Source organism: Staurois parvus, unplaced genomic scaffold (genome assembly GCF_062004578.1).
Source record: "Staurois parvus isolate SC_StPar_1 unplaced genomic scaffold, SC_StPar_1.0 ptg000074l, whole genome shotgun sequence".
NCBI classification, from domain to species: Eukaryota; Metazoa; Chordata; class Amphibia; order Anura; family Ranidae; genus Staurois; species Staurois parvus.
The window spans coordinates 1,542,002-1,555,143 of NW_028317870.1; the positions used below are offsets into that span (position 1 = coordinate 1,542,002).

Consider the following 13,142-nt stretch of genomic DNA (forward strand, 5'->3'; position numbering starts at 1 on the left):
CTGGCATAGTACCACTGGATTAGCGTAAACCCAATGTGGTGCCAATATTTAAAAAGGGATCAAAATCTCTATCAAGTAATTACAGACTTGTTAGTTTAACATCTATAGTTGGGAAGATACTGGAGAGTTTAATATAGGAACACATAGATGAGTTCTTGCTGGAAAAAAGTATTTTAAGCAACCAACAGCATGGATTCATGAAAGACAGAAATTGTCAAACAAATCTGGCTTCTTTTTATGAGGAGGTGAGCAAAACCTTGGACAGAGGGGTGGCGGTGGATGTGGTTTATTTGGATTTTGCAAAAGCATTTGACACAGTTCCCCACACATGGCTAATGTGTAAGGTAAAGTCTACAGGCTTGGAAAAATAAGTATGTAATTGGATAGAAAACTGGCTAAAAGATCTTATTCAGAGAATAGTGGTTAATGATTCATACTCTGAATGGTCTAGGGATGCTAGAGGTGTACCCCAAGATTCAGTGTTGGGACCCTTACTTTTTAATATATTTATAAACGATATAGGGTCTGGAATTAAAAATACCATTTCAGTCTTTGCAGATGACACCAAGCTTTTTAGTGAAATAATGTCCTCAAAGGATGCCTCCAACTTACAAGCCGACCTCAATGCACTACTTAATTGTGCAACTATGTGGCAAATGAGATTTAATGTTGATAAATGTAAGGTTATGCACTTGGGGGCTAAGAATATGCATGCATCATACATACTAGGGAGAGTACAACTGGGGGAATCAATGGTGGAGAAGGATCTGGGATTTCTGGTAGATCACAAGCTTAATAATGGCATGTAATACCAAGCCACGTTTCTAAAGCGAGCCAAATCCTCTCTTGTATTAAAAGAGGTATACACTCCAGCGAGAGAAATATAATTTTACCCCTGTACAAATCATTAGTAAGACCTCATCTGGAATATGCAGTTCAGTTTGGGCGCCAAGTCACAAAAAGAAAGTCGGGGAACTGGAGAAAGTGCAGAGAAGGGCAACCAAACTGATAAGAGGCATGGAGGAGCTCAGCTATGAGGAAAGATTAGAGGGACTGAATTTATTCTCTCTTGAGAAGAGGATATTAAGGGGGGGGGGGGTATGATCAACATGTATAAATGCATCAGTGGTTCATACAGTGAACTCAGAGTAGAGTTATTCACCCTGCGGTCATCAAAAAGGACAAGGCGGCAATCTTTACGTCTGAAGGAAAATAAATTTAATCTCCAAATATGGAAAGGCTTCTTCACAGTAAGAGCTGTGAAAATGTTGAATAGACTCCCTCAAGAGTTGGTTCTGGCCAGATCAGTGGATTAGTTTAAAAAAGGCCTGGATTCTTTCTTAGATACACAGAATATAACTGGATACTAACATTTATAGGTAAAGTTGATCCAGGGAATATCCAATTACCTCTTGGGGGATCAGGAAGGATTTTTTTCCCCTGCAGGAGCAAATTGGATCATGTTTTGCTGGGGTTTTTTTGCCTTCCTCTGGATCAACTGTGGGTATAGGATTATAACTTGTTTTTTTTTTTTATGGTTGAACTGGATGGACTTTTGTCTTTTTTCAGCCAGACTACCTATGTAACTATTGTTAGTCTTGGTGCAGCCCAGGTGGTCCTCAAGATGCAAGTTCACCTCACAATACTCAAATCAAGCCCTCCAGATTACTTTTTTACTTGAAATGTCTGGTGTTTACTTGAAAAAAAGTTCTGCTTCAAGTGCAAAAATAGAGGAGGTTGCCAAATTCAATGGTTGTAGTAAAACTGAAAATCCACTGAATACAAATATAGAAGCAGAATAAATAAGTTGACATCTTTTCAAATGATAGACTAAAGTGCAGTCTTGTTGTTTCAAATGTACTGTGCATTTCAATGGCTTAATTATATCTTTCACTCACCTGTTTGTACAGCCAGCCCATCTTTGTGACTACAGCATTTGGATTCCTTTTCATGGAGTTAGAGCGTTTCCCAAAGGCGATTCCTTTCTTAGACGGTCGAGATGGCTTTTGGAAAAAAAAATACCCTGTTATATTATAAGGAACCTTGCGCTACAGTATAATGTTCTGAATCTTCCTATATACAAAGCTGCTACACACAAAAAAATATTATGATTATTTATAAACCCTCCTTCTACCCTTTAAATCCAATACATAAAGTGCTATTGCTCCAATATATCAGTAAATAGTTATTGGTTTATACACAGAACTGATCACAGCATATTGTTAACAGCACCAGCACCTTTTTGGACTTTGGGAGGATATTTATTAAAGCTAGGTTCACATCTACATGGCTGTGCGAGAAGCAGTTTGGGCGGGCACGACAGCCCATTCATTTGAATGGGCTGCCTGCCCCATGAAACGCAAAAAGAAACCTCTGCACTACTTTGGAAATCACAGCCCGCACGGGAACCGAGGTTCCCAGTGCGGGTGCGATTCCCAGTGCAGGCAGCATGCCATTAGGATTAATGGCATCTGCCCGCGGGTCGCATGTTTCACAGCGTGGGTGATTACAGCTGCAAGATTTTTTGCGGGTCCCGCAGCGGCAGGACCCACACAGGTGTGAACCTAGCATTATGTTTTCTTTTCCAATTTTGTTTACACTGTGAATTTTTTACTGCACTATTTACTGATATATTGGATATAACACTAACACTTTATGCACTCTATTTAAAGGAAAAGAAGGAGGATTTATAAATATTCATAATATTTTTGTTGTGCTTTAGTCCTGCACCTAGTTTTATTTACTTTGAAAAATACCCTGTGTCACTGCACACAGCATCTCACAAAAAATAATCCATCTCTACCATATCTATTTTAGTAGTCATGTCTGAATTATGTCTTGCCATGCAAAAAAAAAAAAAAAAAATTGTTCACATCCTTATTGAGAGTACTCTAGAATAAAGATTTAAATGCTGAACATCTAGGTCATGGATGAAAAAGCAGGCATCCCAGCAATGCTCTGGTTTCTGTATTGTATGGTCAAAAACAATGTTTTAACTTATTTTATTGATAGTACAGCTGGTTTATATTTTTTTGAGACACACACCCACACAGGAAAAAGAGGAATTTCGATTTACCTGTATACTCCATATTTTCGAGTACAGTACAGGACACAGGCAATGTGTTCATACTCCCTTCGGGTATAGGCTCATACCTTTAGATGACTACACAGGCAGACGTCTAAGCACCTACCCCACTCCGTGAGTCCTCAGTTCTGTAGCAAGCAATGCAGAGTAAACAAAGAGTTGGAAGGGAGAGTGGCTTGTTTCCTGCACTGTACCCCAAGACATGGAATTTACAGGTAAGTCAAAATCCCTCATCTTATTTGTACAACACAAGAAACATTCCTACATCCTGGGACAGCCACAAAAAATCAATGAGATAAATGGACAACAACTAGATAAATAGAGCTGTGCCAACAGGTCCAAGAACAAGACTCAACGGATGTGACTTCATAGTGCCACAGCAGGAACCTTTTGGCCAAGAGTTGCATTCGCTGAATATTGGACAAACACCCGGTATAATTTTGAAAAAGGATGAACAGAGAACCAGGTGGAGGTTTTATACAGCTGGGCTACAGAGTCCTGGCACCGAAGTGCTCAGGAAACTCCCAACAATCTAATAGAAAGGATGTGAAAATGCACAGGAGTAGATTTGTCCAAGAGCGGTTCAGATCTTTCAGTCAGATTTCTATCCATCTCGCAATGGTGGACTTGAAAGCATGGTGTCCCTTGCAAGATCCTGATGATAGATTGAATAGGGAATCCATCTGTTTGATAGAAGCTGTAGCTTTGAGGTTGAGATTTCCTTTGTATGCTTTGGAGCTGGGTATAAGGATGGCAAGACTATACTTTTATTGAGGGGGAAGACTGATACCACCTTAGGAAGAAGGATGCTCTTGGGCATAAAACAATGTTATCTTTGTGAAGGATGAGGAATATCTCCTTACAGGAAAGGACCGCCAACTCAGAAACACGTTTGACAGATGTGATATTACCAAGAAGGCTACTCTGCAGTGGAGGTCATCTAAGGGAATATACCAGATGAGTTCAAAGTGTGGTTTCTGCAGGGAGAACCAAGATAAGATCCCAAGGAAGCATAGGGTGCTGCTGTGGGGGCTTAATGTGTGATATACTTTGCAGAAACGTTTTTACAAGTGAAAATGAAGCCACATTTCCTGGGACCTAAAGGCCGTGAAGGCTGACAGACATCCCCTCCTAGTTTGACAAACCATCACTAAGAAGAGGGCTTGGAGCCAGACTTGGCTGGCTTGAGGACCATGTCTTCTGCCTTACAGATTTGGATATATAGCTGGGACAAAAGGAACTTTTCCTAGCATCAATAGTAGATCTACCTGTAAACATGAGCCTACTTTTTCTGGGGGAGGAGAGTACTTTTACCCCCTGTGATCATCTCAATGTGCTTATCCAAAAAGGGACCAAACAGGCATTCTTCCTCAAAAGGGCAGATGCTCAAGGCACTTTATGCTGCAGGGTTCTGCCAACCAGCATTTGAGACAGTGAATCCTCCACCCACTCAGCAGGAATCGGTGGAAATTCAAGCTTTGTGATGCCAGTTTTAGAGTACACAGAAAGCATCATGATAGTATTCTAATAGTATTCTATCAAAGCATCAGTTATAACTTGTCATAACTATTTACACAGAGTAACATATAAACAGAACTTACCCTAATGCCAGGGCCATCTGGAAGGGCATCAGATACCATGTTGTATGTGGAGTTCTCACTGGACAGATTAGTGGTGCGCTTTCTACCTGTCTCAGCACTCATCTCAGATCTGAGTAAAAAAAAAAAGAAAATACAGGAATTACATAACAACATAAACTGTACTGTATTTAAAAAATGGATTATTATTATTATACAGGATTTATACAGCACAACAGTTTTATCTGTGCTTTACAATATAAAAGGAACCAATACAGCAACAATACAGTTCAATACAAGAGGGTTAGGAGAGCCCTGCTCCTTGGAGCTTACGATCTAAGAGGGAACTGATAGGTGAAATAGAAGATTCAGTTATTAGCTGAAGGCAGGATAGGCTTCCCTGAAGAGATGGGTTTTAAGAGATCGCCTAAAAGTGGGCAGAGAAGGCAATAGTCGGATAGATTGGGGTAGAGAGTTCTAGAGGATGGGGGAGGCTCTGGAGAAGTCCTGGAGACGAGCATGGGAGGAAGAGACAAGGGAGCTAGAGAGCAGGAAGTCGTGGGAGGAGAGGAGAGGACGGTTTGGGTGATATTTGGAGACAAGATTGGTGATGTAACTGGGGAGTTATAAATGGCTTTATATGTTCTTGTTAATGTTTTGAATTTTATTCGTTGGGCAATGGGAAACCAGTGGAGAGATTAACAGAGAGGGATGGCAGACAGGGATTGATTGGTAAGGTGGATGAGTCTAGCAGCAGCATTCATGATAGACTGAAGAGGGCATAGCCTGCGATTATGTAGGCCAATAAGGAGGGAGTTACAATCGTCAAGGCGAGAGATAACAAGAGAATGAATAAGTGAAGGAGTGAAAACAGGAGTATCTTGGAGATATTACGAAGGTGAAGTCTACAAGATTTGTACAGTGATTGGATTTGGGGCTCAAAGGACAGATGGGAGTCCAGGATTACACTTAGTACCCTGGGATGAGGGGAGGGACTGATGGTTATATTATTGATCTTGCTAGAGAAGTCAGGGGAGGGGGCATGAGCTGGAGGGAATATTATGAGCTCAGTTTTAGAAAGATAGAGTTTGAGTAAGTGGAGTGACATCCATGCTGATATGTCACTTAGAAGGTTAGAAATGGGAGAGGAGCCTGAAGGGGTGAGGTGAGGAGTAGAAAGAGAGATTTTTGTTTCATCAGCATAGAGATGGTACTTGAAGCCATGGGAGTTTACAAAAGTGACCAAGGGAGCAAGTGTAGATGGAGAAGAGAAGGGGTCCAAGGACAGAACCTTGAGGGACCCCTACAGAAAGAGGAATTGCATCAACCTTGTTTTTGAAATGATTGGCAATCTCGTAGGCAGTGAGTTACTAGGTGAAGGTGGAGAAAGTAGAGAGTTAAAAGTAGAGAAAAGACGAGGACTGGATGACAAGGTATTAATAACAATGACAAAGTAGACTTGTTTTGGCAGCGTCTAGGGAGGAATTGTATTTTAAGAAAGCAGATTTATATAGGTTGAATGCTTGCTGGGATTTGGATTTATGCCACAATCGCTCCAGTGCACGTCTCTTAAGATTTCTGGTGTCGCGAGTCTGCCAAGGTTGTAATGGTCGGGGCCTGATACTTCGTGTAGTTAGAGGAGCAAGTGAGTCTAGTATGGAAGAAAGCAAATTGTTGTAGACAGAATATAAAACTCACCTGGGAAGTCCACTTTCCTGCAGGATCTGTCCAGTCACTGCGTGCAGAAGTACAATTCATTCATTCTGACTATGAAACATAAAAAGGGGAGGGGGCAATGAAGGCAGAGACATCTGTTAATTGGATTTCTATATTGCAGTCCATTTTGTATGCATGCTTAATTTTACATAGAAAACATAACAGTCTTGTAATTATGACACATTTCTGGATAAAGGCTTCAATGATTGTAAAATACTGGTACTTTGCTAGAAAAACATAATTTGGTTAGGGGTAGTGGCAATTTTACATAATACAAAGTGCTCTGTGACTGGACAGGAGGAGGGGAGGGGTGGGCTGAGCAGCTGCCAGAAGGTCCAGCTTCGGAGAAATGGAAGTATAATGATAGCTATGCTCCAAGTGCTCAGTGAAAATGTAAGTTGTAAATTAAAGAGGTAAGCCCATGAGGTGATATGCACTTTGTTGGACTTAACCCATTGTAATTTTAGAAAGTGACTGAATTCCTGGAGTTCAGCTTTCAGACTATTTAATTCCGCATTTTCAGCTGCTGTAACCCAGGACAGTAATAATCTGAAAATTCAAAGCAGAAGCATTTTCCGTGAGGTGTGAAGGGAAAGCCCAAGCTGGCTTCAAGAGGAACTTCACCATCTCAATCAACATTGACTAGTTTTAATCCTTATGGTGCTAGCATTAGTGGATAGAAAAGAATATCATACTTATTTTAAATTTTTTTTTTTTTTTTTTACATTTCTTCAGTTACTTCTTGGTTTCCAGGCCTAGGTGAATACATCCCAAGAGTCTTCAGGAGGGGAGGAGGAATTCTCACAGCTAAGCACACCGTTCTGCCTGCATGGCTGTACTAAGGGCAGATGGATTCCAGGAAGTAAATGATACATGATTTGCCTGGTCTTCTAGTCAGCCCTGCCTGTAGATGCAGTCCAGGAATATCTCTACTTGTAAAAGGTGGTCCCTTCAGTTATTTACAAAGATAGCTATGCCATCTGTATATGCACAAGTAAACTCCTGGCACGCTTCCATTAACTGGTCTACTACCTGGTCAAAGATGGCAGGGGCATTTTTCATCCCAATGGCATCACCAGGAATACAAATCCAAAAAGAGTAATAAAAACAATTCTATCTGTCTTCCTTGATAAAGGCAATCTACGAGTTGCCGTTGCTTGGATCTAGTGTGTTAATATATCAGGTACTAGCCAGTTTATCAAGTAACTCACCTATGTGTTCCACTGGATAGGTTTCACTAGCAGTGTAGTCATTTTGTTGCTTGCAGAAAGGCACCTGACGTATGCATTTTTGTCCAAGATCTCTACACAGTGAAGGACCAGGTCTGTGGACCCTGGGAAAGCTGAGAATGTGGGGGCACATTTCACCATCTATTTAGCGCTTAGCTGGGCCCTAATTGAACCTAATCAAGGGAGCAGGAGACTTTAGTGGATTGCAGGAGGTCCAGGAAGGACTCTTCATCAGCCTCTTTCATGCAGGTATAACAGACAGCCAACATGGACAGTGTCTGATCATGGTATTTCTTAAAGTGGAACTTCACCCTCTCAGTCAGCACTGACAATTGTAATTTCTATGCTGCTAACATTAGTAAATAAATAGGAAAGCATAACATACCAACTCGTTTTAAACTTGTTTTTACATTTTTTCAGTTACTTCCTAGTTTGCATGCCAAGGCAAATGATGGCATACATCCCAGGTGTCTTCAGAAGGAGAGGAGGGATTTTCTCACCTAAACACACCCTCCTGCCTACCATTCCTGATCTAAGGGAAAATGGATTCTAAGAAGTAAATGCTACATAAATAATTTTCCCTTACTCAAGATGGCTACAGCAAGAAATGCTAGGTGGCGTTTTTCAACATGATTTCTTAGCAAAATAATTTATGGAAACATGGATGGATAGGTGAGTTTGTGTTGAATATTAAAAATGAATTAAACCATTTTTTTGGTTTGTGGTGCTCATATGCAGTGAAGTTCTGCTTTAAGCATGTTTACATAGAAAGTGGGTTTTTACTGGCCACTGTTGTCCAGACTGACTACATAGCTAATCTCCTCTGTTTTGCAGGACATTTGACAGTCACCTTCCAAGACATGCTGGAGTTTGTTTTGAGGGTGCAGAACTGATATGACTATCTGTTGTCACTCTGTGAACTCCCGCACACAGACCCTATGGTCATACACCTAAGCCTAGATAATCAATCACACAGTGCTAGCATGTAAGACACAACTGTCTCACCTGTGTTGTCAATTTGCCCTTCCCAATGCACCCATAGTGACAGTAAAGGGCCATGGACAATACTCCATTGCAGCAGCTCAAATGAGGAAAATCCTGTGGATTTTTGTCACACTTCCCAGTAAGCAAAACGGAAGACTGGGAAGGAATTTCTGCTATTCAGACCTTCGGTTAACAGCCAGTTCAATTAAAGCATTCAGAGGTTACTGGTTTGGGAGGGTGTGAGGTGGTCTGAATGACCTGTACCCCATAGAGATTGTATTACATTAGACATAAACTGGATGCCCTGATCAGTTATTATCTCTCTGTGAAGCCCTAACCGAGAGAAAATAGTAATAAGTACTTACACAACTTTAGAAACCAAAATACTGAACAAGGTTATGGCCTCTGGGTAGAGGGTGGCAAAACTCACTATATTCAGGATGCACTGCTTTCCACATTAGCTGGGCTGAGCCAATAATGTCTATGACCATCCTCTAAAAAGGTTGTTTAATTATGGCAGTGTTTCTCAACCTTTTTCATTCAAGGCACCCTTTAAAATTATGCACAGTCTAGATGTAGCTGATTAAAAACATTTAAAAATATATATATATTTACATATCACAGCAGCACTCTCAAACGTGGACCACACAACATTAGACGTGATTTATTCTTACAAAGCAAATACACCTTTGCACGCTGGTACTGACTAGTATTCCAGTGTTTCCCTTCCCTCAGTTTCTCTCCATCACTTAGCTAATGTGACCTCAGTGCTGAAGGAGAGGAGAACAGTGTCAGGAGCATGTAATACTCCTGTTCCATTGCAGCTGCTGGTCTCATTCCAGCATCTGGGTTTTGGCTGAGTTGTACGTTTCCCAATCTGTCTTCCTGCAGGGTGATTGGTGATGACACAGCCTCTGGGTGGAGACCAAACCTGCCAAGCTCTCGTGATGGTGTTTGCAACATATGTTTCAAGCACCCTGTTTGGCTCCCTTGTTCCCGTGCCTTGACCTTTATCTTCGCCCTATCCCTGCCCTGCCAGCTAGTTTGGATTTCCTTGTTAATGACCTCAGATTGAACTTTGGACTACTCTCTCTGAATTCAACCTTGCCTTTTGACCAAAGATTTGACTATGATTACTCTCTTAATGTTGCCTGCCCTAAACCTGGACTGCCATTGAACCACTCTGCCTGTCTGCCAACCACAAGTACCTGTTTGATGTGCTTGGCTCATGCCTTCCCCAGCATAGTAACCAGGCACTATAGCATTGTGTATAAGATCTGGAGGCAACAGGGTACCAGTAGGGCTGCCTGCCTTATGGGAAAAGAGGCTTCTATGGGTGTGGAACACAGAGCCAGCTGTGTAATGCCTGGCCATCAACACTAGGGGTAGGCGTAACACACACAAGGGGTAAGAAGGATGCTTTGCAGTGCCCGATGTCCTCCTTTTAAACCGATTACATCATCGGTTGTTAGGACACCAGCGACTGGCCAGCACAGTGCCCAAGGTTATAATGCAGCACAATAAAAACCTGTGGCTTTGTGCAACAAAAACAGCAGGCTTTATCAGCTTGTTGATAATCGTTGGGCAATTTTTAGGCATTCTGCCAAGGCACCCCTGAAGAACCTAGAAGGAACTCCAGGGTGCTGCAGCACACTGGCTGAGAAAAGTTGAATCATGGGCATTGGGAAAGATGGGGTTATTTACTGGCCATGCTTTTCTCTAACAGATATCACATTTGACAGAAGTGGAAGGCCAAAATAGCTAGTGATTTTGCTGTCCTCTTTTTCCCCAGGATGCATGGACTATTTGCAACAGGGGTAGCCTGAATAACATTGGGATTACAAACTGTTTGGCTGCAGTCTAACGCTGGCCTAGAGTTTGCAATGTGATACAGTAACTCCTGCCCCCAGACAAGTCATTCTTTCTCTCCTTGGGGTCAAATTCCAGTTCCTATTTACATTTTTTCTCAGTCCCAAGCCAGGGTGGTGTTTGGGGTCAGAGTTGGTTGCACTCACTATCTCTAGAGCAAAGTGGGACTCCAGCTAGGCCGGTCATATCTGATATACTTTTGATTAGTTATCTATTCAATTTATGAGCACTTGAATATAGTGCTTTTTGTTCCTTAGGCATGTCTTCCTTGGTGTAGGGGTTTTATTACTAGTATTGGGTATTGATGCTGTGTATCTGTGTGATCTACTGTATATACCACTTTAGCATTGGTTCTGTCATAGGCAATATACAGTTGTGACCAAAATTATTCAACCCCCACTGAAATTGAGTGTTTTGGCCAGTTTGACATTGCTTTTGATCATTCAGTCATCTTGCTTACATTTACATTAAAGAGGCACTTGTAGGTCAGACAAATATAACATAACAGTTATAATGAAATAACCACAAATGTCTTTTCTGTGCTCACAGCATTATCAGTTTTATTCAACCCCCAAGTGACATTCAATCTTAGTACTTAGTACAGCATCCTTTTACAGTTATAACAGCTTTTAAACGTGAAGCATAGCTTGACACAAGTGTCTTGCAGCGATCTACGGGTATCTTCGCCCATTCTTCATGGGCAAAGGCCTCCAGTTCAGTCACATTCTTAGGCTTGCGCACTGCAACTGCTTTCTTTAAGTCCCACCAGAGGTTCTCAATCGGATTTAAGTCTGGTGACTGCGATGGCCACTCCAAAATGTTCCAGCCTTTCCTCTGCAACCATGCTCTAGTGGACTTGGAGGTATGCTTGGGATCATTGTCCTGTTGAAAGGTCCAACGTCTCCCAAGCCTCAGGTGTGTGACGGACTGCATCACGTTTCCATCCAATATCTCCTGGTACTGAAGAGAATTCATGGTACCTTGCACACGCTGAAGCTTCCCTGTACCTGCAGAAGCAAAACAGCCCCAAAGCATGATTGACCCTCCACCATGCTTCACAGTAGGCAAGGTGTTCTTTTCATCATAGGCCTTGTTCTTCCTCCTCCAAACATAGCGTTGATCCATGGGCCCAAACAGTTCTAATTTTGTTTCATCAGTCCACAGAACACTATCCCACAACTTTTGTGGTTTGTCCACATGGCTTTTGGCATACTGCAGTCGACTCTTCTTATTCTTTGGAGACAGCAAGGGGGTACGCCTGGGAGTTCTGGCACGGAGGCCTTCATTACGCAGTGTGCGTCTTATTGTCTGGGCTGAAACTTCTGTACCCACATCTGACAAATCTTTTCTCAGTTCCTCAGCAGTCACACGGGGACTTCTCTCCACTCTACGCTTCAGGTAGCGCACAGCAGTCGAAGTCAGCATCTTCTTTCTGCCACGACCAGGTAGCGTTTCAACAGTGCCCTTTGCCTTGAATTTGCGAATGATGCTTCCTAAGGTGTCTCTTGGTATGTTTAACATCTTTGCAATCTTCTTATAGCCATTGCCCTTCCTGTGAAGAGAAATCACCTCTTCTCTTGTCTTCCTGGACCATTCTCTTGCCTTCACCATGTTTGTAACCACACCAGTAAATGTCTAGAAGGAGCTGAGTATCACAGTCATTTTAAAGCTGCCTAATTGGTGCTTATTATGCTTGATTGCTGCTCGGTGACATCCACAGGTGTTTTCAATACCTGATGGAAAGCACCTGTATGAACCTCTGTTCTTCAGAGTGGTAGTCTTTAAGGGGTTGAATAATTGTGGCAATGAAGAAACCACATAAGAACCATTTACTACTGTATTACATAAACAATTGATGTCATTTTAGTTGCATTTGGGTAGTTACAACGTCCTTGTAGGATTTGATTCTGAATACAATTCCAAATGTACACTATAGTCCCTAAACCCCTTTACAGCATTGGGGGTTGAATAATTTTGGTCACAACTGTATACTTGTTGGTAATGAAGCTGTTCATGGGTCATTCTTTGTACAATTTACATTTTTTTTACCTACTTTGTGATGTGTGTATCATTGCTAACATACCCCTATCGAATGGTGAGAAGTGGGTGTTGATTAATAATACTGATATTATTAAAGTATAACTAAGGGTTTTTTGTTTGTTTGTTTTTTTAGTTTTGGATAGAGTGGAGATGGATTAAAATAACTGCCTCTGTTAGGGAGATGCATCCTATTTGTCCTGTTTTCCATCATCATTGAAAGTGAAAGTTAAAAAAAATCCCAAATTTTGGGTTGTCCCCAGAACAATAACAGAGGGGAAATCCTCCAATAGGAACACTAGTTCTGGTGAATTGGGGGGTCCCAATCCCTACCCTTGATTTGCAGGGATTCCTTCTCATTTCCTGTTTTGGATATGGGACAAAAAGTGAAGGGACCTCTCCTCAAAGATGGCAAAAAAAAAACCTGACGGGTTATAAGGCCTCCCCCCCTATTATTCAAAATAATAAGAAAAAGTTTTGCCTATAGTGTCCATATTATTTGTTTAATCACCCTACAGTTTCTTACATCAGGACCCTCATACAAGGGGTTCTTTATTAAGGTTTTTCAACAAGCAGGGGGGTTCTCAAAGAGTAAACTCACAGGGCAGCAACATGGCACAACAAGGGATCATTTCAGGGTCACAG

At 41.6% G+C, this 13,142-nt stretch overlaps 1 protein-coding gene across 19 annotated transcripts in view; it reads right to left on the reverse strand.

Annotated features, from left to right (window-relative positions):
- Window positions 1-13,142, reverse strand: part of PLEKHA6 (pleckstrin homology domain containing A6) — a 605,411-nt gene that overhangs the window by 361,935 nt on the left and 230,334 nt on the right. For 18 of the 19 annotated variants that reach the window (XR_016311607.1, XR_016311598.1, XR_016311596.1 and 15 more), the window contains 3 exons: window positions 6,361-6,429; window positions 4,687-4,795; window positions 1,899-2,003 (listed from right to left, as the gene is read on the reverse strand). Coding sequence is in view for 3 of the 19 variants with exons in the window: in XM_089669394.1 (XP_089525520.1) it covers window positions 1,899-2,003; window positions 4,687-4,788 (207 nt within the window). In the remaining 16 variants the exon portion in view is untranslated. Of the gene's footprint in view, window positions 1-1,898; window positions 2,004-4,686; window positions 4,796-6,360; window positions 6,430-13,142 lie in introns of those variants that run through there. The other variant, XR_016311609.1, reaches the window with a different exon arrangement.